Below are 24,254 nucleotides of genomic sequence, written 5' to 3' on the forward strand. Positions count from 1 at the left end.
GCATGCAGCTCCAGCAAGGAAGGGGCAAAGAGCAGCCCCTGAAGGCAGGAAAGGCAGCCAGCTGCCTATTTTGCAGCTGTAGCACATGCCCTGTCCTGGCCACAGTGTTGGCTCCTGCCCGCCAAAGCCCAGAGCATCTTGAGGTGCTCAGTGCCAGCAAACACATACCCTGGGTGCTGCTCAGCTCCTGTAACCTCAAAAGCGGCATTGGGGCAAACGGGTCCAAACGTGTTACAGTCACAATGGCCCCAGTCAGGAAAGGGAGGGGCAGACACCCTTTACTGGGAGCTGAACCATTAAAATCATTCTCCTTCCCAGCCAGTAACTTACAGAGTGGCTGGAAACTGCCCTGGGGAAGCATCCTAATGCAGTGCTGTCTGCATGGTCCAGAGACAGAGGCTCACACCTGGGCTGGCACTGGCAGCAGGGCAGGGTCCTGGCAGAGCAGGCTCCCAGTGCTCATTGCAGCATCCCCGTCCTCACCTGGAAGGCCAGCCCATCTTCCCGGGTGGCTTGCTGCAAGGGGAGAGACACAGACACTCAGTGCACCGCCTGCCCAAGGATGAAGGACTCCCCCACACACCTGCAGGGGCCCCTGCGGAGCCATCAGGGCTCAGTTTGCCCTGTAGAGTCAGTGGGGTCCCCAAGGAGGCAATATAATGCCATCGGGCACAGCAGCTCCCTGGCTGCACCCAGCCACCAGCAGCTCACGCTAGTGGCAAGTTTCCACTACCTTGTTAATCTCCTTGTGTCTTTCCTTGCTGACAATTTCTTCTAGTACTTCTCCGTCTCCCTTAATAAGCCTGAAAAACAAGCACAGGCCCACGAGCCATGAGGACTACAGGTTATGTTCCTGCTAGCCATACTCTCTCCCAGTTGCACAAGATGCTGACTCCCTCCCACCACCAAGGGCTGCTGCTGTGCCTCACCTCAGGCTGGGGCCTGGGACCATGTGCTGGGCTGATGCCCCTCGAAGCTAAAACCAGTGACCTCCTACTCCTGAAGTTGCCGTAGGTGACTTTTTTTCTGGACTATCAAGCTTTAAATACCATGGTAGGCTTTTCCATTGCTCTTGTGGAATTAATGTCACCATGCTGCAGCAAGGACAGGTGTGGTCCCCACAGAAATCAGCATCCCCCTGCATGGGCCAGCAGCCCCTGTCCCAAGCTGTGAGCACTGCCTGCTGTCTGCAGAGCCAGTCATGCACAGGGCAAGGAGAAACCACTTGTGATTAAATGATCTCCTGCCACCCCACCATCTGCAAAGGCCTCACTGTCAACAGCAGTGGCCTCAGCCCCTGCAAAACCCCCTCCTTGTTTCACTTGGAGTTCAAGTCTGGTTCCAGCTACCCCAGGAAACTGTAGAGCCATTCAGGAACAGGAGCCGGTTTGGGCCTGAAAGTCAGCCACACCGGGAAGAATCTTGAGCATATTCCAAGCAGTGTTGGAGGCAGCTCACACCTCCAAACATGAACAGAAATTTAATAGTCTTCACCAAGTGTCTTACAGGGAACCAACCTTTGTTTCACACCTACCTGCGCCCTGCAGGCTGCTTTCTATTTTAAGACTGGACTTGTCATACCCAATTCTCTTCAGCATGATGTTTTCTGCTTGCTAAGATGCAGCTTATGAAAACTGGGTCATTTGTATTTGGTAGCTAAATGAACTTCAGTTTGATTGTTGTCTGCAGCCCAGGGGGCAGACACTCCCTCTCCACTTGCACCAGGTGCTAACCAGGACTGGGTGCATGAACACTTTATAAGCAGTGGGGCAGGAAAGTGTCAGTCACCCTTCCTGTTCTGCCCCTGCCTGCAGAGTCCCATTTAAAAGGAAGAAGCTAAACCCTTCAGTGTGCAAGGGACAAATCTTCCGCCTCCAGCAGCCAGTTGCTCTGCTGTCTGTGTCCCACAGACCCTTGAATGGAGCCCCAGCACAATTCAATAATTTGGTGTCAAACGCATCACTTGCTGGGTAAGTGATACCAGGTCTGACAGGAGGGAATCTCCAAGGGAGGGGCTCAGGCTGTTTCTGCTGAAGTGGACCAAGGTCCACATGTGCCACTGCATCCTCCAGGACTCCAACCCACCCAATGCGGATGGGGATGGACAACCTGCCTCCCTTTTCCCCAGGGATCATACCTGGTTCTCCCCGTTTCAGGATCCACAACTCTCCTTATGACGCTCTGCCTCGCATCCCATTCTTCCTTCGTCATTGGTTTCATAGCCTGGATTCGGGATTTTTGTTCGTCTGTCAAAACTGGAACAGATCAGTTTGTCAGAGCTGTGCTCACAGGGTCAGTGCCTGGCCAAGAGGCATAGCACCACACCTGATGGAAACAGACATGCATCCCACACCAGGTCCTCGTGGTACTAGGGGTTCAGTGATGAACCATGCGAAGGATGGGATGCTTCACATCCCAAAGCTGGCACCAGCTTTGCTGGTTTCTTACTGCTTATGACAGTTGGCATCTTTGTTCCCTGCTCAAATGAATTCCTGGATTACTTTTACATGGCTCAAATATGGCCATGGTTTGCAGGAGGGAGAAGAGTCTGGAGCTCCACCCTGCACACAGCCCTGCTTCTATGAGACACCTCATCTGGGTCCCAGGAAGGGCGACACGCAAGTGCCTTTCCCCAGTGCATCACCTGTGTGCCCTGGCTTCAGCAGGAGGGAAACACCATTATTACCTGGGCCGGAGTCCACCACTGCCTCCTGCCACTGCTCCAGTGAGGGGCCGGACACCACTTCTCCCTTGGGTTTCTCTTCCTTCACCTTTTCCTTTGACTTCTTTTTTGATTTCTTCTTTATTTTCTTCTTCTTCTTCTTCTTCTTCTTCTTCTTCTTGTCTTTCTGTTTTGCTTGGGTTTTTTTTCCATGCTGCCTCTTCTTTGTTTTGGAGTCACTGTCACTGGAGTCATCAGAAGAGGAACTGGAGGAAGATGAAGATGAGGAGGAGCTGGTGGATGAATATGCTGTTTCAGGGGAAGAGGTACTTGACTTCTTTTTTTTGTCCTTTCTTTTCTTCTTATTTTCTGCAATACATAAGAAGAGGTTTAGTGGATCAGCTCTGGCCCTGTGGCACAACCCCCTCCCCCAAGTCTGGTTTCTTTCTTGTCTGAACAGCAAAGCCCCCAAATGCCAGGGCAAAGACCCCTATGTGCTAATACCTTTACGACACCAGAGTCTGTGCTGCAATGCTGCCAGACCACCACACAGAGGGGCTGCAGGGCTCCACGCTTGTCAGAATGAGACTAAAATGGGCACAAAGTGCACAGTAAGGCACTGATTTAGCTAATAGCAGGAATCCGCTCTTCCCACCTCAGCCCCCTCTGGGCACCTGCCCCAGGAAAATGTGGTGACAGTGCAGATTTGAGGGCCTTTTCCCTACCTGCTGCTGAGCTTGACTTGTGTTTGTGAGAAGCAGAAGTCAGCTTCTTTGGAGGAGACCTGCTTCCCCGGTGCGAGTCCTTGCTGCTTTTCCTCCTTTTCTTCTCCTGTCTGCTCTGAGAACTGCTTTTGCTCCTGCTTCGTGAACGTTTCTGAGACTGGCTGTGGACCATCATGTCAGCCCCTGGAAGGAACAAACGGATTACATCAGTAAGCTCGGGCCGTGCAGGCCAGCACTGCTGTCCCTGGGCAGCCCTTGCATTCCTTGAGACAACCATCCCCAAGCACAAAACCTCCACCAGACTTTTTCGTGTCTGGCCCGAGATGCAAGGCCTAAGAAAGAATCAGGCTGATCCTCGCTTGGTTTTGCTGGAAACGCTGTGCCCCACAGCCCTGTGGAAACGCCCCCGCGGCCACAGGCCATGATGACCCCATGAGGCTGCGGTTGTCGGGAAGTGATGACACACTGCACCTGCAAAGACACGCTGGCAAGGTACGATCGCTGCTGCAGCAATAGTCTTCATAATGAAATGCCCTTCCCAAGCTGAACACAGAGTCAGTCACCCCTTTATTTAAAATACCAAGAGCAGGTGCGAGCCAAGGGGAGGAATCAATTTTTAATATTCCAATTTGCTTTTAGAAAACAGATTATGCACTGAGCTGACATCCCTCTCTATCAGCCCAAGCAGCTGCTGGCAGCCACAGGCCAGAGACGGCATGATATATGCTCTCATTACTCTAAAAAACAAACTGGCACCATCAGCAGAGCAGTAGCTGGGAAATGCTCTCTCACTGCCACCTTCCAACTACTGCATTTAATTAATTGCGTGTTTACCACCTCGATGTTCCCAATCGGCGATTTACTTCAAATGAATCAGGCCTTTGACTTATTTCCAAAAGGAAATTTCAATCAGAAAAAAAAAACAACCCCAAACGACTACAGACACACAGGGGAGTTTCCGAGGACTCCCATCTTTCATTGACACACACCCAGCAGCCATCCTTCACACCAGGGCCTCGTGGGCAGGACACTGTTTGGGTCTCAGGTCCGTTCCATCCGTGGACACGGCAGCTTTTATACAACTGCAGCAACATGGTCAACACATGCTGAGCTAAGCACAGGTAGGAACATCCAAGACAGTCTGGGGTGATGCTACAGCAAGAGGACAAGCCCCGAATCCACCAGTACCGCATCCCAGGCAGGCTGCGCCGCAAAGCTGTGGTCTTGCCTCCACCCTGCCACCAGCTCCATGGCCACAGCGGGGCGGCCCTCCTGCCCACCCAGCTTCGCCCAGGCCCTGGCACGGAGCTGGGAGCCCGGCAGCCGCTCTGAGCCATGCAGCTGAAAGGAAGCCCCTCCCTGTCACCCCAACACAGCGAATCCGCGCCACGGCGGCCCTTTAGGAGCTCAGCAGAGGGGGCGCAGGCCTTTAAGGATCTGCACGAAGCGTACCGGCCCGTCGAGAGCCTCCCGAACAACCTCCCGACACCTCCCTTCCCAGCGGCCTCAGCCGGGGCGGGCACAGGGGACAGGAGGAAGAGGGGGGAGCGGGGAAAAAGAGGGAGAAGGAAGGAGGGGAGAAAGAAGGCACTCACCGCGGCCGGGCCAGCACCGAGCACCGCCGCCACGGAATCAGCGCTGCCCCGCGCACTTCCGCTTGCGCCGCTTGGTCCGGGCCCAGCAGAAGCGGAACCGGGGCCGCTGCGTTCCGGGGCCGCTGCGTTCCGCACCCGCTGGGTTCCTCGCCCGCTGGAATATGTTACCCAGAATTTCTTGTTACACCACATACATTATAATACAAGTATTTATACAGAATTACAATCAAGTCCTGATGTTTCATTAATTATTTTACCAATGTAAGATTCATTCCAATAGGTACAGGTGGTAATTTGTGAAATATTGTATAATCAGATTATATCAGCTGATGGGCTACAACTGGTGCTAAATCAGAAAAGTCACCCCCAACAATCTTAACAAGATTACAAATACAGAAATTAGAAATTAAAGTGATGCTTACTATCCATAATTATCTCATCTATTCCTACAGAGGTACAAGCAGTTCTCAAACACACACAACCCTGGCCCGTATATACAAGTACAGTCATCTGATTATCATCCAGATGGATGTCAAGGTGACAGATGCTTTGCTCAGTGTCGAGGCAGATGTCTTGAGCATCGATTGCATTATTTAGCAAATGAATCCTTGTTGTTCTCATGTAATGCAAGATTCTAAATTTACAGTTTGCCATTTCCCATTCACTATTTGTGCCCGTGTTCTGTGTTCAGAAGGATAGAGCGCAGTTTTATCATGGCTTAATCCTAATGCAGTGATGGAGTGGATTACACATATTGAAGAGTTATGTGTGGTTAACACAGAGGCTGTGGCTGTCACAGCATTTTTACCCCTGGCTTCCCCGTACCCCTCTTCTTTTATTTTTTTGTTTTCTCTTCTCTCCCTTTTCTTTCAAATCTTCTGTCTCTTTTCTCCTTTTCCATCTTTGTCCCAATATGGACACTTCTCTTTTCCCCCATAATTTCACTAGCCTGATCCCTGGAGTTTTTTCTCTCTGTGTCTGCAAGTGCCTTGCCTTCCTCTCTCCCTCCTTCCATCCCTCTGTTTCTCTCCCTATCCTTCTGTATTGCTCACTGTCGTTATTCTAGTTTTTCCTTTCATTCTGTACCGTGACAGTCCCCTTTTCTGGTCATCTTGCTCTTTCTGATCCTTTGTGCTAATCTCTGCCCTTTTTTCAATCCTCTGTCTGCAGGGCTCCTAATGCTACTCTTTTTTAATCTAATGCCCTGTGCTTCCCTAACAAGTCAGCTCTTCTTTACATGCACATTAGCTGCAATTTGAAAGGGTTTGCTTCTCACAAGGAACCTCTTTTGCCAATGGGAAGGCTGAGCGACAAACAATGCCCATCCAGCACATCCCTTGTTTCTTTCCGTTTATTCTCCAAAAGATGGGATTTCTGATGTCCCAAGTCCCTTTTTTAAAAAAAAAAGTCACTCAGAGCCTGATCTTTTTCCCCTGTTGCTGATCTGGACTCTCCTACGGGTAAAGGGGTGTTCTTGACAGTCTCCATGTCACACATCATTGAACACCAAATTATATGCTACATATTGACTATTTAAACAGCCTTTCTGCCTCAGAATCTATTTTGCATGTCTGCCAAATGTGAGTGGTGTGGGATATAAGGCTGAATGTGGGAATAAAAGCTAAGTATGGGACAAGAGCCTAATTATTTTCAAAGAAGATAGATTGCAGCTGCTGTCCTGACAGCTTGGCCTACGGATGACCTGTGCTCGTCATTGTAATATCATTATAACATCATTATAACATTAAAACACACCTCCACACCTAAGGCTACCTGCCTGTGAAGCAAACCACTCCCACGGCCACACCGACTGGGCTTGTGCAGTTTTGGAACATGAAGTGAGAATTCTTCACCAATCAGTAACTAATACAGTGACAACTTTCACTCAAGCTTCTACACCCCTAGATGTAAACTTACTACAAGTACTGTAAACAAATGAAAAGTTTTGGAGGTGGGTGGGCAGGCATAAAGAACATAAAAATGTCACTGAATTTCTAGGGATCAGCCAACGGGCTGAACCATATTCACCCCCAGGTGACTTCATCGGGGCAAGAGTGGAGGGAAAAATATGATCAAAACTTCTGGGATCAGCCAATGGGCTGAATCCTGCCCACCCTTCTTCCCACTCCTGGATTCAGTTGGGGTAAGCACTTTGTGTATGCGCACTAAGTATACATCTTGGCATCCAGCTAATTAACATCAAGATAATTGTTAGTATCTCTCTGTACTCTAATCCTATCTCCATGTTATCTTTACCTGCATCTGATTGTTATTGCTCTGCACGTATCATTGCTCATCGCATGCTTGCATGCATTTGGGTGTAGTATCATAAACAGGGTTATTCAATGTATTTTCACAAACGTTACCTTCTCAGCAGCTATTAACAAACCATATTAAGTCATGAGCTGTTATTCTTAATAGAATCGACTTGTTTGTAAAAGTCTCTGCAGTTTGCTATAACCGTTTAGAGGAATTAAAAGCGAAGTCTCTACTTCAACCAGCTAAGCTATATTTATTGCCTTTGCGAGTTGTTGAATTTAAAGTGATTTGGCACATTGATAAAACAAGTGGTTACTATTATTAAAAAGTTACTATTATAAAAAATGGAATATTTTCCAGTCTCCTCCTCGTTCCCCCCGCCCCCCCCACCTTCCTCCCTCCTTCCCTCCTTCCCTTTCCCTTCCTCCTGAGTCGAGGACTTCCGGCCCACTGAGTGTAGCCTGGAGGACTGAGCAGCACTTCCAGTTCATAGAGAGCGAGTTCCGGAGGACTAAGCGGCAACGTCCTGTCTGCTGGAGGATTGTTGACCATAGAGTGTGATCCGGAGAACTGAGTGCCGCCACCGGTCATCAAGAGCAATGTGGAGGACTGAGCGGCGTTCTCGCTGCTCTGTGACGCTCGTGCCGCTGCGGCTGTGGGAGCGCAGGGCACTCTGTGAAGCCGCTCGGGTGCCTGGAGCCCGCGGAGTCCCCTTTGCCGCTCGACCCCGGCCTCCGCCGTGTCCGGTCGCGACTCTCCCGAGGGGACCCCGCGCTCCGTCGCTGCGCGGTGCGGGGCTGGGGCCGGGCTGTGCCCTGCGGGGAGGGCGAGGAGCGGCGAGCGGAGCGCGAGTGAGTCCCGCTCCAGGCGGGGTTTGACCGCCCGTGTCCGGCGGGGAACGAGGACCGGGGTGCGGCTTGAGCAGGGCTGGGGTCAAAGGAGCCGCTGAAGAGGCCCGGCTCGCGGTGCGAACGTTTTAACGTTCGGTTTCCGGGCTCGCTGCTCAGGTTTCGCTCGCACGGGTCTGATTTCTGGCTGAGCTCGGCTCGAGGAACCATTGTTCCTTGGGATTTGGGGTTCCCAAACGGCGGGCACGGCGCTCTGTCGGGGCTCTCTTTTGCGCTCTGAATCGGAACCCTTCCGTTTCGTTCGTTCTGGTTGGGAATCTTCACCGCCTTGGAATTCCCTTAATGCCTTCATGGAAACAGTTTAACGATTCAAAGCCTCGATCACGGGGTTGTTTCTAAGCAGGAGCCGCTGTTGCCTCTGAACGAACTCGCAGCTCTGTTACAGTTCCAGTATTAAATGCTCCCGATCGGCTTTCCGGTTTTATTTTCATTTTAAATTCTCAAACGTTCGCGTTTTGTTTACTAATGGGAGTCATTAACGCCTGCAATTTATTTATAAACAGCTACATTTAACTTCAGCTATTAGTGACTCTCAACTCATTTTCCATCATTATGGTTTAAAAAAGGATTGCTAAATTTAGGGTATTTTTTTAATTATGATGCCTATTGGGAATAATTACAGACTGGTTCGGTAAGTGAAACCTACAATTAAATATTTCTTTTATGTATTCACACTGTAATGTTTTGATGGTTTTACTGCTGAGGGGGATTAACGAACACCTTGATTAGTTCTTCAACAGAATTCTTCCTGTGTGTATATTAATCTGATTGGTGCTCTATTATTTATATTTTGCTGCTTATAGTTTTATAATATAAATCAAGAGTAATTACCATCTGCAAAGTTTTGCAGAACAGCAACAGTCCAGGCGTTATTTACTCACAAAGACCATTCCAGTTACTGCTATTTAAGTTTTTATTCTGGATGTTTTACGGTAAATAATAACCAGTAAAAATCCAAATAACAGAAACCAGGGACAGTGAAAATTCCAGAAAAAAACGGCAGGATGGCCACACTGTGACCAGAGGTTGGACAAGTGCTTTGATCCAGCTTGGTTGCTCCAGAATTTTGCACTTCCGCTCCACCGGCCCCTTCTTTCTGGGAATGCCTGGATTCCCAGGGGAACAAACATGTGCAGCAGATTCATTGCAGCATTCAACCACCGGCTGCACCCAACCGTCACCATTGTGCTGACAGCCACCAGAGCAATGCCACCCCCTCGGCCAACAGTGGGTCCAGTTAAACTCGCAATGACTCCGAGGTCCTGAAGATGGAGATGAACTGCAGTGAGGACAGACTCAGCACAACAGGTACATAGCATAACTCACCAGCTCACACACGCAGCACAGAGAATTTTATTCTGAGCAAGACACGCAGCTGCCCTTCACGTCTTCCTAGCCGTTATGGTTTATCCCCACTCCTGGCTTGTTTGGCAGCCATCCCTTTGTCTTGCTCACTGTCCCCATCCTCCTTCCTGTTCATTGCTTACTCTCTCTGACCCTTTGTACTGCTCCCTGCCCTTTTTCCCCATCCTCCATCTCTCTGCAAGGCTCCTAACATTCATTCTTTCTCCAGTCCCCCATGCGTCTCTCAATCTGTCTTTCTCTCTCATTGACATTATTCACACATGTTCTGTTGAGCTTCCTATCTTCCATAAAACATTGGGATGTGTTCTCTTCCTTGCTTCATAGTTCCAACTCCAGCCGCCTAGCGCAGCTCCCTTTTCAGTCCCCAGACCAAGGAGTCTTTCTCTGTGATGCCCCTTATGTGACAGATGAGTTGTTCCAGCTCTCACCCTGTCTGTACCCAGCTGAGGACATCTGTCCTGTGGGAGACACTCAGTAACTTCTCCTATGTTGTGCCGGTCCCCTGTCACTCGAGTGACATTTGCTGCAGCATGAGCTGCGTTAAAATGTCGGCAGGAGGTGCAGAATGCACAAATAAAGTGAAAGCACGGGAAGCCTGGGCATCACACACAATCCATGCGGGACACTTCCTTAGGGTTAAGCTGATGAGGGTGTGAATAAGGCTGAAAGTAGCAGAAATGTTGCCTTTCCTGGCCTTGTATTTGTCTAAGGTGTAGTGCATGAGACTGCAGCTCACGGGAGAAGCATGTGGTGCTGCTTTTGTTTTATTTTCATCTCATGTTAAGATGCCTTTCCACACTCCTGCCCCACGCTGTACCAGATGCCAGCTGATGTGGGGACTCCTGAGGAAACTGGTTGTTCTGAGGGTCCTCAGTGTTCGCTTTGCTTTGCACACAGCCTGTAGGAGATTCCCTGCAAATTTGAAAACTTATATAAAGTGTGGCAAACTCAAAATAAGGCATATAAAAAAGGCAGTTTTTTTTTAACTTTATGATCTATAGCCTGGCACAGAGCACAATTCTGGTGTCATTTCCTTTGCTTTCTCCCCTCCCAGCAGGATTCCAGCCTCCCAGTGAGATCCCCCTGGAGATGTTTCTCTCAGTCTGTGGCTGCAATGGCCTGGAGCCATGAAGAAACCAACTTTGCCCATCCTTGAATCAGCAACATGCACAGTGCGTGATTTGCTGATGACAGGGAACCCAGGTAAACTGGTTTCTGTGTATGGTATCACATCTGCTGCATTGGCCAAGGGAAAGGAATTTAGCGGTAGGACAGGCGGGAGGAACTGCAGCACATGCTGATACACTCTGCAGCATGGGGCATCGCTTTGTGTACAAGTCAGTTCAAGCGCTCTGTGTAACAGTCTGTCAGAGTAAAGGGAGGAGAAGGTTTTCCACTGATTTTAATGAGGCCTGGATGGAACCTGTAGAGGAAGATACTGCGTGTTTTACATGTTTTATTTCCCTGCCTTGTAAGCGGTTCTGGAAACTTGTAGCTGCTAAAGCCTGTGCAAACTGATGGCAGCCATGATACAGCTGGAGAGGGAGCAGACAGTGAAAACAGGCCTGCGCTCAGGCCATGCACTGGCAGCTGATGCTGTTCTGCAGCGTTAGAGAGGGGCTTTTCTTTTTGGGCTGTAGGTGAGGACTAAACATTTTGTATGTGTGAGACACAGATTTTTGTCATAACACCCTTCCTCAAAAATCACTGCACAATTTAGATAGCATTTCTCCATTTTGTTTATAAGTATGAACTTACAGAATTTTTTTAAAACACAGAAATAGCAACATGATAGATTTAATAAGCTGACAATTAGCTGTATGCATCGTCAGCGTGTTCAGTTGTTTACAAAGCAATTGTGCAGCTTCTTTAACTCAGTTTAAACAAATAAAATTCCAGTGCATCATATGCGCTTTGTACCATTGTGTTCTGTACAGCAGTCCAGATTCTTCATCCTGCATTGTACTTGTTGTCCCTGTGATTCCAACAGGACTGAAACAGAAGAGGTCATCCTGGGGACAGAGCCACTTTCTTGCAGGGAGTCACTTGTCTTGCAGGCAAATTATTTCCCCGCTGATCCTTTTCTCAATATTTTCCCCTTTCTGCAAGCCCTGCATGCTTTGGTTCATTTTATTTCTGGGCTGTATACACAGGACTGATGACTTCCAGAAACAGAAGTAGTGGATTCAGTCCAGTTTAAGTGTTCTCTGAGCTAAACCAGACTGCCTGTAATAGACAGCTGTACTTTAGACACCATCTTGGAACTGGAGAATTTACACTATCATAAAAAGAGGGAAAACAAGACATTCAGATGGAGGGGAGTTAAGCAGTGTGCTGCAGATGGCGGGAAGGTGGAAAAAACCAGTTAAGGTGATTTGAGTGTTCTTAGCATTGCAAATTGTGGGGGTTTTGTTTTTTTTTTTTTGTTGATGTCAGTAGAAATAGATTCTGACATTGATTCATTGTGAGCTATGAGTTATCTCCTCAGCATTCCTATTCATCATCATATCTTTGTGTCCTTGTCAGCTTTGCTTTTGTTTGTAACTCTCTGAGAAATCCAACTCCAACCGCACTCTCCTCATTGCTCTCTAACAAACCCAGATCTAACTGGGCCTTTTTTTTTTTTTTTATCTTCTTGTGCATTTGCAGGAAAAAATCCACACTTCTAGCAGTGGAGAGCATGCTTCAGGAGGCAGGAGAGATGGCAATACTTCCTGACATAGGACAGAGCTGAGGAGTGGTCTGCCTGGGCTGTGTGGATGGCAGCACCTTTCCTCAATTTCAGCTCCTGCACCAGAGCAGAGATGCAGGCAAGCAGTGAGCAGAGACGAGTGGGTGGGAGCAGCAGCAGTGAGAGAAAATTCCCAGCTATCTGCTGCTTACGTTTGGTTTTTAATGCAACTGATGGATTTCCACCACGTCCTTGCACCTGCGCCTTTGGGACTGATGGGGAAGGGGCAGGCTGCCACCCAGCGCAGCCCAACCCTGCTCCCCTGAATTGTTGTGCTGTTCAGTTGCTGCCCTGGTCTGGCTGGAAATTACTACAAAAAGTTTGAGATCTCTGCTGCCTCTTCCTGTGAGCCACAGATCCTGCCTGCATTCATCAGAGCAGTTGCTGAGTTGTGTCCCAGTGCCTTCCCTGCAGACCTGGTGACCCTTTTCCAGCCCTCACCTTCTAGTCTAATCTCGCTGGCTATGCATTTATCTGTGCCAGCACTTTTATCATTGATTTCATTTATTCTTGACTCCAGCTCACCCTGTCTCCCCTGTGAGCATCCAGCAGCAACTAAATGTCTCCTTAGGGATACGTGGAAGAGGTATGCAAGTAACCCAGTATATGGCTTCTGGAAGCATCTTCCACTTTTTTCCTCTCCTGATGTGAATAGGTGACTGGAGTCGGGTATTATAACACCATTGGTTGTTCATTCCTTGTCCATACCAACTGCCTAGAGTTCACGTTAACCTCAGCACGAAGGTCACATTTAACTGCTACATTCCTGAGGAGTGCAAGGAGTTTTTGACTCTTGGAGTGAAACAGGCAAGCAACCTACTTTAATAAAACCATTTTGGTTTGTTTTTTTTTCATTTACTTAAGAACATTTGTAATGGGGGAATGAAATCTGAATAGCAACAGATGCTTTTTCTGTGCCGTGCTTTGCTTGACACTGAAGATAACTAGTAACACATTGATTCCGTAGATACAGGACAGAGGTGAACAATGACATGCATACACTGTCATTCCTCTGCAGCAGAAAGAGCAACACAGGGTCATGACTTGATCTCTTCACATACACTGGGATATCCTCAACTTCTAAAGAAAGGAGTTCAAGAATTCAGAAGTAGCCCAGTGTGCCCTACAACTTCCCCACAAATTAAAGACTGCATTTTAGGAGAGCAGCTGGAGGAACACACCTTAATTTGTACAGTTTTGCACCAACATCAGCAGCTGTCTTGTGTTATACCGATTTAGAAATTTCTGATGTGTTCTTATAGTACCTATAGGAGTTACAGGAACGGTATGTAAATCTACAAGTGTTTCAGAGGTCCCAGTGAATTTTCTGAAGATCATTGTATCAACTGACAAAATACCCTGGACAACAGCTTTATTAATGAAAGTGCTAAGAAGTGGCTGCAAACTTCATTTCTGCACTGTGGAGAAAAAGGGGTAAAATAGTAATATCTAACAGGTAATGCCTGTTCTCTGCCCCAAGTGGTTCATTTTCAGGACATGGATGATAATGGATGATAACTTTGAAAATTTATTTTTAAAAGTAAACAATGTCATATACTATTTGCTGCTCTGGTTTTGTGTTAAATGCAAATAATATTCAAGCAGAACTGATGAGGATTTCAACAAAGGACTGCTGGTGCCCATTTCTTATTTAGATCTGCTAGGAGCTGCTCAGGTAGTGATATGCACGATGAGTCTCTTTCACCCACGGCAATAAGGTGGGGTTCTTGTAACAGCAGGCCTGGAAGGTAGGGTTAAGCTCCACAGCCTCCCCCCAGGTTCCAGAGACTCCACTGGGGGTGGCTCAGGCAGCAGCTAACCTCCAGCATGCAAGGTGTTGGGGACACAGGGGTACCCCTGGTTCCAGCTTTCCGGCTGCCTCACAAAGGGAGGGACACAGAGCAGAGCAGCCCACAGGCATCCTTGCGACACTGCAGCAGCACATCCCCAGCGTAGGCTTCGCTGTGGGGACACACCCCGAACCATACGTTATCGCATAATATCGTTTGGAAAAGATAATCGAGTACAAACCTTACCCTCACGCTGCTAAGGTCGCCACCAAACCACGTCCCTAAGAGCCACATCCACATGCCTTTTAAAAGTCTCCAGGGGTGAGGACTCGGCCGCTTCCCCAGGCAGGCCTGGAGCGCGGCCTGGGGCTGTTGCGGCCCAAGCGTTGGACCCGGCGCTCGGCCTCGCTGAACCCTTGCGGAACACGTACCTGCCAAGGGAACGGAGCCGCAGGCCAGGCCGCGATCCCCATGCACCCGCCCGAGCAGTACCGTGCCATCCCCCGCGACCAGGTCGCTCGGCGCGTACTTGCAGGACGGGGGGGACCGACCCAGCCCGGGGCAGCGGCCCCACCTCTCCGCGGTTCGGACGGACGCTGCGCCCAGCCAATGGACGAGGAGCATCCGCGCACTGCAGCCAATCGTTGTCGCAGGGGCGGGGACAGAGGATGGTCCTCCCGGCCCTAACGTCATCAGCCGCCTGCTGGCTGTGCGCATGCGCGCTGCTCCATCAACGGCCAGCGGGTCCGTGGGGGCGGCCCGTGCTGTCCGCGTGGGGGCGGCCCGTGCTGTCCGCGTGGGGGCGGCCCGTGCTGTCCGCGTGGGGGCGGCCGGTGCTGTCCGCGTGGGGGCGCGCGCGCCCGGCGGCTGCATGTGCCGGGCTGGGGGCGGTGGTTGAGGGGGTTGCTGCGTGTGCGGGGTACGGGTAGGGCGCGGGGTGCGGGGGGGAGGACGCTGAGGGGGTGGGGGGGGGGGGGCCGGCGGTGTTGACTGAAGGCTGACTCCTTTGTTTTTAGCCCCTTTCGCTGTATTGCCTCATCCAGCCTTGGCCGAGTCCTCTTCAGCGTCTAAACGGTGGAGGCAGGAAGGTCCGAGCGGGGCGCGCTGGGGCGGAGGGCGAGGGCAGAGGGTCCTGGGCCCTGAGGCGGGCGCTGCCGTCCCTGCCGCGCGCTGCTGTGCTCCGGGATCGCGGGCTCCTCGGCTGCGGGTCTGGGCCGTTTGGCCGTATGTGGTAACTAATGAATTGTGGAGCAGAGCTACTTCTTCAGGTGTTTCTGTAGTGTTTTTCAAAGCTGTGATTTCTAGCAGGTGGTCTGAGGAATCTGAGAGCGTTCTTAGAGGAGAACTAACGTGAGGAAAAAATGGGAAGAGGGGAGAGCGGGGGGGGGGGGGGGGCACCTGAATGAGAGTAAGGGCCGGTTTGGGCAACGCGTAATTTACAGAAGGACTTACACCAAGATCCCTGGAGCCAAATCACATGGAAGTGCTGAGGCACTAGAAATTAAGTTGCAACTCATTGCTAATTCAGAGTGGAAACACCCTCTTTAATGATCTTAATACTAGACAAAGAAAACGATGATAAACCCAGTGGAAATCCTATCCTGGGTGATAAACTTGTGCTCTCTGAAATACATGCCTGTTCTGCGCTTTCTCGTTCTCCGTTAACTCCTCTCTCCTTCACCTGTGATCGCATTTTTGAGTCACGTTTTTCTGAGAACTGCAGAATATAAGTTGCATGAGGAAAAAAAGTCACAAAGTCCAGCATGGACTCACCAAGAGACCTTTTCTTTTGGTTCATGATCAAAGGGACTGGGGGAAGTGTGTCAGCTTCCGAAGCTGATGCAGATAGAAGCGTTTTTTTGATGAGAGAGGCTGTATTGCATTGATCTTTGCTGTATTGCTTTGTGTTTTAATATCCAAACAGGAATCTAGCTGTCAGCTGTTCCACTTGTCAATACAGTGAGCTCCTAGGTGGTAAGCTAGTCTCAGTTTTTTTAGCAATATCAAACACATTTCCATATGTTTTCTTTGTAGAGTGGTATCCTGGCTTAGCCTCATAGGATACCTGCCAAGATATACTTGCCTGCTGCCCCCATCTTCCTGGTGGCATCCCCCATTCTGCCTTCTGACTGGGCTCCGGTTGTCCTATGCGGCTCAAATTGCTTTCATTCATGCCCTCCCTCATTTCCTTCTCTTTGCAGAGACACAGCTGGGTCTCTGACAAGCAGGCCATGTGAGTGCACTCTGCCCTGTAATCTAATAAGACGTGTGCAGTGTGCATGCTACAGGCTGGGCCCTATGTATAGCAAAGGCCTCCATTTTTTGGTACAGAAGACTGATTAGGAGAGACATGGTGCAAAGAGAGAGCAGTGTGGTGAGAGAGCCCTGTCCACCTTCATTTCATGTAGGATATTGCCTTTAGTTCCTTCTTGTTGGTTTGGAGGATGCACAGAGGAGTCCTGAGCCACTGCAGCTCCCTGTGCAGTCACTATCTGTGTTAGTACAAGCTGTGTGAGTGTGGTGAAGCAGTGTGGTGTGCTGAGCTGACAGCACAGGACTAAAAGGTTAGAACATCTTCACATTTGTTTTCCTACCTCCTCACTCCCATCCTCTGCCAGCTTTGCTGTATTGATTCCAGCATCAGTGATTCAAGAAGCTGTTGCAAGTGATGGTGAGTTATACAGTCAAGGTGGTAAAGAACTGTATCCTAAGAAAAGATCTGAGAGAGAAAAAAAAATTAAAAAATGCTATTTAAATGGAAGAGTGTGTCAAGAGACCTGCCGAGAGAGAGGATGGATAGAAACATAGAATCATTAATATTGGGAAACACCTCTAAGATCATCCAGTCCAACTCTCAGTCCACCATCACTGTACCTACTAAACTGTGTCACAAAGTGCCACATCTACACATTTTCTGAATACCTTCAGGGAAGGAGACTCCACCACTTCCCTGGGCAGCTTGTTCCCATGCTTGACCACTCCTTCGGTACAGAAATTTTTTCTTAAAAAATGGTGGTGGTGGTAAATGGAGTTAACTCCAGCTGGAGGCCAGTTACAAGTGGGGTTCTCCAGGGCTCGGTACTGGGTCCAGCCCTGTTCAATGTCTTTATCAGTGACTTTGATGAAGGCATTGAGTGCACTCTCAGCAAGTTTGCAGATGACACTAAGCTGTGTGGAAGCGTGGATCTGCTGGAGGGTAGGGAGGCTCTGCAAAGGGATCTGAACAGGCTGGACCGACGGGCTGAGACCAATGGCATGAGGTTTAACAAGGCCAAATGCCGGGTCCTGCACTTGGGGCACAACAACCCTATGCAGTGCAACAGACTAGGAGAAGTCTGGCTAGAAAGCTGCCTGGAGGAGAAGGACCTGGGGGTGTTGGTTGACAGCCAACTGAACATGAGCCAGCAGTGTGCCCAGGTGGCCAAGAAGGCCAACGGCCTCTTGGCTTGTATCAGAAACAGCGTGACCAGCAGGTCCAGGGAGGTTATTCTCCCTCTGTACTCGGCACTGGTGAGACCGTACCTTGAGTACTGTGTTCAGTTCTGGGCCCCTCACCACAAGAAGGATGTTGAGGCTCTGGAGCGTGTCCAGAGAAGAGCAATGAAGCTGGTGAGGGGCTGGAGAACAAGCCTTATGAGGAGCAGCTGAGAGAGCTGGGGTTGTTTAGCCTGGAGAAGAGGAGGCTGAGGGGAGACCTTATTGCTCTCTACAACTACCTGAAAGGAGGTTGTGGAGAGGAGGGAGCTGGGCTCTTCTCCCAAGTGACAGGGGACAGGACAAGGGGGAATGGCCTCAAGCTCCACGAGGGGAGGTTCAGGCTGGATATCAGGAAAAAAATTTTCATGGAAAGGGTCATTGGGCACTGGAACAGGCTGCCCAGGGAGGGGGTGGAGTCACCTCCCCTGGAGGTGTTTAAGGGATGGGTGGATGAGGTGCTGAGGGGCATGGTTTAGGGAGTGTTAGGAATGGTTGGACTCGATGACCCAGTGAGTTCTTCCAACCTTGTGATTCTATGATTTTCCCAGTTTGTGTTTGTTACTTGTGGTAGTATGCATGTGGAGGGGTTGTTGCCGATCAGTCTGGATTTGGTTTCTTACTGTTTAAGTTAGTGATTTGACGTTTTACTAGAGCCTTGAAAATCTAGACCCTTATTTTGGATTTATATGTCTTTCATAATCTCCAGATGGCAGGTTAGATTGCATTTCTATTGTATAGAATTAATTGTGCTAATGAGCCGCAACAGATGTAGTGATTAATGCATAGGTTTTGTTGTATACCACTAGCTCTTAGAGTCTGTGGGTATTTGCTAGTTAGTGAATCCTTGCACTCTTTTTAGATAGGACGTTTCCATTTTATAGACTAGGAAACTGAGGTACAAGGGAATAAAACAGTTCTTACTAAATAGCTGTCAGTCTGGAGATACAGAGCAAGAGTGTAAAGTGAGTAGAGATAACTATCATACAGCGCATATTGTGTTGGAGTATAGGTCTTGTATGTTGCTCTTGCATAAGTTAGCCAAGGAATTCCATTCTGGAATAAAATTAGGATGCACTGGTCCTGCATCCTTGCAATATTGCAATTTTATCTTTCCTGCATTTTGCTTCTGCCTAGAAGCACTGAACTGAAATTGCCATTGGGTGCAGTATCAGAGTTGGGGGTGACAGTTACGTTTTGTTCCACTATGTGCACATTGCATCCCCAGATAACCCTGCAGTCGAAAATGTAAAACAAAATACAAAACAATCTGGCTAAAATTAAAATTGCTTCTTAAATCCTCCGTCTGATGTTGCCTGAAGCTTTTCGCTTAGTTTATCTTCACAAGGTCACTGATACAGAAGAGTGCATTCTCTGAGCTTGTTGGCCTGGAGCTTTTCCTGCAGATGCTTTCATTTCACTTTTGGGATGTTCTCCTTTTCCCTTCAATCCCTTCCTTCTCACTCCCCCATTTTCTGTATCTCTCTACTCCCCCTTTTAAGCTCAGGATCCCTCAAATCAATACGTATAGGAATAAAAGCTATCCTTATTTTTGCCTTAACATGTAATTGCTAATCAGAAGCTTTCTGGGCACCCAAGTTATCACAGGCCAGAGACTCCTGGTCCGTCTGCCAGAGCTGCCAGCACACTGCCTGCAGCACTGCCCTCATCTTTGCTCACGTCCTGCCATGTGGAGTATTTGTTTTGCAAAACCACATTTGAAGCAAATTCTGTTTCGGTCTCTCTTAGTGGCTTGCAGCGTGATCTTGGACTACTCACTTCAGATCAAAAGAATAAATTTACATTTTTTTGATTTTTTTTTTAATAGTCAAGAACAGGAAATTTCAGTTCAGATTAATAGAGTCCCAGAGAGAAGTGAGAGAAGTCCCAAGTGTTGTCAGGTGCGCGTTAATTAAGATACTGAAAACTGGAGGCCACTGCTTTTGACTGAAGCCAAAGCTTAAGATCTAATAAAGGGCATAAGTGCCCTTGAGTTTGACATCTACTGCCCAGAATGGAACAGAGCACAGAATCAGGAGTCTTTTCTTCCAGTACAGCAAAAAAACAGTGTGAGAGAAGAGCAGAGCAAAAAAGCTTTGTGCCAAGTCAAAAGCTGCATCTAAGCTGAGCTTCACTTCCTCCAGCTTTGCAATGGGAATAACTGCAAATATACTGGTATATACATGCTAAAAGTCAGTAAAATGTCCGCTCAAATCTTGTTAATAATCAAATATAGTAAAACTTTATATACGAGAGACCTGTAGGCAGCACACTTCGATGAAGCAAGCATGCTTTCAAGAAGCAAACAGCTATTTCCAAACTAGTTAATTAGATTCAGGAAAAAAATAGAGTATTAGCTCAGATAGATAGTTCAGGATTCTCTTTTTCTCTTTTCTTTTCTACACAGACTGAACAGTAGGTCACATAAGTTACTATGTAATCTGCTGAGTAAAGAAACCCCACATTTAATACCTTTTTAACAGGGACATTAAGATAGATTAATTATTCTTTGTTCTGGCCTCTGAAGATAAAGGGTAATTACTATTAATTATGTGTGTTTGAAAAACCGCCCCTTCGTGAAGAATCCTATAGCAAGATTTTAACATGTTGCTATCCACAGGGAAGAGTGCAACATTCCTTAATGTTATGGAAAAGACTGCCATAAACGTACGAATGGTCTCAGAGAGGCTTACTCACTTTCCAGGGCGCACTCGAGACCAGTATTTTCAGAGATAACAGATCTCAGAGCACACTAGTGAGACAGGAGTTAGTATTCTGTTCTGTGATAAAACAACAACAAAACAAACCCTTGAGCTTGCCTGTTTAGGAAAGAAGCTTTCAGAAAAAAATTAAAAAACAACCCATGACTCTTTAGAAACCAGTACATCACCTGCAGGTCAACACAGACAGGAAAGTTGTCTGACAAAGAGTGGAGACTGTATGGAGATATTTGAATTAAGGTGAAAAAGAAAAAAAAAAATATTACAGGGCAGAATTTAGCCTGAGAGCTGAAATTCCGAATTGCCCCACCAATTTTGATTGTTAACTCAAAAATGTTCAAAATATTTAGGTGCGTAACTTCCTTCAACTTCAGTGCGAGTTGGGCACCTTTGTATGCATAAACATCTGGCCCTTAAGCTCTTTAGACCTCAGTTTCAAATTCACAAAATGAGGATAACGTTTTTCTACTTCAAGGACTGCTACAAATAAATTAATGAGTTCTTACTTACTTAATATAATTGAGATAATAGAAGCTCTTGCAACATAAGCACATCCTAACCTCGCCTTCTTCAGATATGAGTTGGTGTAAAGGCTACTCCGAAACAAAAGTGTTACATTTACTGTTGCTTGTCTTGTAGATCTTTGCTATCTGCTTTCTCTTTCTTCTGGATTCCCATGTACAGATTAAGCCAGGATCCTATTTTAGAGTGAACTGTATCTGCTTATGTTGCCATATACTGAACAATACTTTTTGTACACATCTTTATGTTTAACTCCAGCAACCTAAAGCAGCATGGGATCAGAGATGTCTTCCACAGCTCACTTGTCTCCCTAATGAGAGAGGCAATGAAAAACATTTTCCAGTGCATCCATCACTTGGCAGCTGTGGTGCCGAGGCAAGAGGACAGGTATCCTGGAGCAACCTTGTGTAATCTGTGCCTGAAGCCTGGCTCTGGCAGGGCAACAGCATTGTCAGGGAGGAGGAGAAGGTCTGCAGTGGAGCTGCTCAGTGGAGTACGGCCAGTGCTTCCGTTGGCAGCTGCAGGGTCTCAGCTTGTACTGGTGTCAGCTTGGAGTGAAGAGTATGTCAGTCACTGACTAGCTGGGGCAAATGGGTCTCAACTCTTGCCTGATCCACTCTGACAGAGATCTCCCCACCTATCTCTTCTTGCCTAGATCCAGTTTTAGGGGCAGCATTCCACTACCCAGCATGGGAGGTGAAAGACCCTCAAAAGCAAAGCAGGGTGCAGAGTATGAGGACAGATTTGGGATGGAGAATCTTTTTATTTCTGCTGCACTGACTGTGGGTGCTCACAAAGACCAGTAAGTGCGAACAGGTTTCCGGAGGCAATGGTTGTTACAGATCAAAGAAGACAAAAACCACTGGAAGCATCTGCCCTATTTTGGGAAGCCTGCGAGGGCTTTTTGCTTTTATTTTGTTCATTTTTTTTTCTAAAGATGTGCTTGCACCTGAGTCAAAGAGACTGCAAGGATTTGTTAGTTTTCCTAACTATGTGCACCGTGAAGACAGAAGCAAGCTAAAAAATATCTTGTTGGATTTGCTAGGCTGATTCCACCAGTTGCCCTGAAGGCATGGGGGTTTGAGCTGCACTTGAGATGACTTCTGCTTGCAGCTGGTTGGTCCAAAGCTAAAGCTCCTGATGATGCACACAGCAACCTTCTTGCAGTGCTTGATGGCAGTTGGCACAGTGAGATGATTTGGAGGCAGCTGACCCAGGGCATGTCCCTCAGGCCACTTCGGTAAAATTCCATATTGCTCATAGTGCTGGAACTCAAGCAGTTGTTTTTATGTGACCTTCTTTGTCCGTGTTTCATACCTGTGGTGCTTAAAAGATCACGTTTATCCTGCTGTAACATTAGTGACTTAATTAGAGCCGAATTTGGTCCTACTGCCTCTGAACATGAGCAGCTTCCATCAAGTCATCTAAAGGATCGGATCTGGTTTCTTCAGTACTGGTGGCATCTGGTTTCATTTTCCATCTTTCCTAAGGGAGCTCACTTTTCCCCACGTTTCAGCAAATGCCTGTTGTGTGTCAGCACTCTGGGCTGCCTGTGTCTTGTGCCAAGCCAAGTACCACTCTTCCAGCCAGCAAGGTATAAAATAGTGTGGAAACAGAATGTGAGACACATCAAGAATTAGTGTTGCAGACTGTGCATAGCTTAAAACTAGTACCGGCTTATAGGTCAAGAAACTAAGTTGGAGCCTGTTAAGCATTAGGTTTATTTCCTCTGTGTAGGATGTGTAGGGGTAGCAAGATTTTCATCGTGTGGTGCCACGGAAGCCGGTGGTTTTGCACAGCATGGCTTCTCTTTGTTGATTCCATAAGAGGCATGAAGGACTTCTCAGGATAAATAGTGTGGTGGGGCACTGCTGATGAAATAGCAGGGCTAGTAGAGGACACAATACTCCCACCATTGTATCCTAATTTCCAGCACTGTCTGCATATCATCACCATTTATTTCATGTCCAGGAGATGGACTAATTCTTTTAACTTGTTCCACCTCTTCTCCTGTCCTGTCCTTAATCCAACCACTTGGCTGAAACAAAACTCCCTCAGCATTTTTGTGGCACACAGGGGGACAACTATTTAAGCAATACTTAAAAGGTTCCTTTTCTTGTACGATGTAGGATTTTTAAAAAGCAAAAGATGATGATTTTGAGAATTTATTGGATTCCCCTAAAACATACATTCAAATTCAGGTTTCGACATTTTTATGTATACCGCTACATAGATAAACCTATTACTTGAAGAAGCACAGATACTCTTTATTATTCCTCTATTATTATAATGGTACTGAGTATTGTAAGATCAACATCTGTGAGTAACATCACAGACATTAACAAAATAATTTTAAAATAACTTTATTTCATTAATTTACTTAAATGATACATACAAAGCTCTTTTATTTTTGGGACTTGCAGGATGCCGGTGTTTCTCTGTTAAGTGTGGGGGCAAGCAGCTTCATTAGTCTTTTAATAGTCTCTTAGTATCAAAGACCAGTGGTGTCACCTTATATTCAAGCTCATTTTTCAATAAAACTGCAGCGGTTTATAACATGGATACAGAGCTCATGCTTCCATTCACATTCCCTCCTACTCTGCTTCATATTCTCCAACAGAAAGGTACTGCACTTAAAAACACAGAAAACTCAAAGACACATACTAAGTCTCGAGTTCAGTTTGTTTGTGCTTTTCACACATTATGGCTTTATAGAGGAGATAATGTTTAGAGGACATGTGTAACTAACTTTAGATTAAGTGATGGACTTAGGGACTTCATATCTTTCTTTCTGGTTGTCAGTACCATGTAACCGTGTCACTGATATCCAGTCTGATATTTTCTTTATTATTATTCATAAGCTGCCATGCTGAACAGCGATCTAACTCTTCAGGTTGTGCTGTCTTGGGGATTATCACACTTGCAGGATGGTTAAAGCCGCTTTGCCTCGAGTCTTCTGCCTCTGAAAAGTGCTCAAGGCTAATCACTGTGATATGTGACGCCTGTCATGTCTTCTTGTTCAAGTTTGTGTGGCAGGCCTGTCATTTACTAAAAGCCTTCACATCTGTTATTACATGGTAATCCTCACGCATCAGGCTTCCAAATAAGAAACTGGTGGAGCCAAGCAGGGTAAGGCTCAGCCTTAGTTTACATAATTCCCAGAATGCAAGGCAACTTGCTCTCCCTTCTGAAATCATTAATAAGCAATAAGAATATTATATAAGCTGGCATCTTTTTTTAAACCATGATGATTTCAAATGCTATTATAATTAGGACGAAGATGAGAGTTTGAGCTGGAGGAGGGAACACACAAAGGATTAAGCTGATCTCCACCATGACGTTAGAAGATGGCTTTGTCTGTTTTATCCTAGTGTGGACAATAATGGATACTCTTTAGGCACATGAGGAGGCAAATAGACAATTTATTTAAAAGTATTAATCCTTTTCATCCTGAAATGTTATCTCTTGCCATAAATAGGATCACAGCTTTCCAGTCCACTTAT

The 24,254-nt window shown here is 47.4% G+C and overlaps 1 protein-coding gene across 1 annotated transcript; it reads right to left on the reverse strand.

The window, feature by feature from the left end:
- Positions 1 to 378: 378 nt before the first annotated feature.
- Positions 379 to 5,136, reverse strand: ARL6IP4 (ADP ribosylation factor like GTPase 6 interacting protein 4). The gene is made up of 6 exons (XM_054082187.1): positions 4,983 to 5,136; positions 3,388 to 3,570; positions 2,687 to 3,031; positions 2,138 to 2,255; positions 734 to 803; positions 379 to 516 (listed from the first exon to the last, which is right to left on the reverse strand). The coding sequence occupies exons 2-6, from the start codon at positions 3,560 to 3,562 to the stop codon at positions 460 to 462; spliced, it is 765 nt and encodes a 254-aa protein (XP_053938162.1). The 5' UTR covers positions 3,563 to 3,570; positions 4,983 to 5,136; the 3' UTR covers positions 379 to 459.
- Between the last annotated feature and the right edge of the window lie 19,118 nt (positions 5,137 to 24,254).

The sequence above is a fragment of the Cuculus canorus genome, chromosome 17 (assembly GCF_017976375.1).
Source record: "Cuculus canorus isolate bCucCan1 chromosome 17, bCucCan1.pri, whole genome shotgun sequence".
In the NCBI taxonomy this organism is placed as follows: domain Eukaryota; kingdom Metazoa; phylum Chordata; class Aves; order Cuculiformes; family Cuculidae; genus Cuculus; species Cuculus canorus.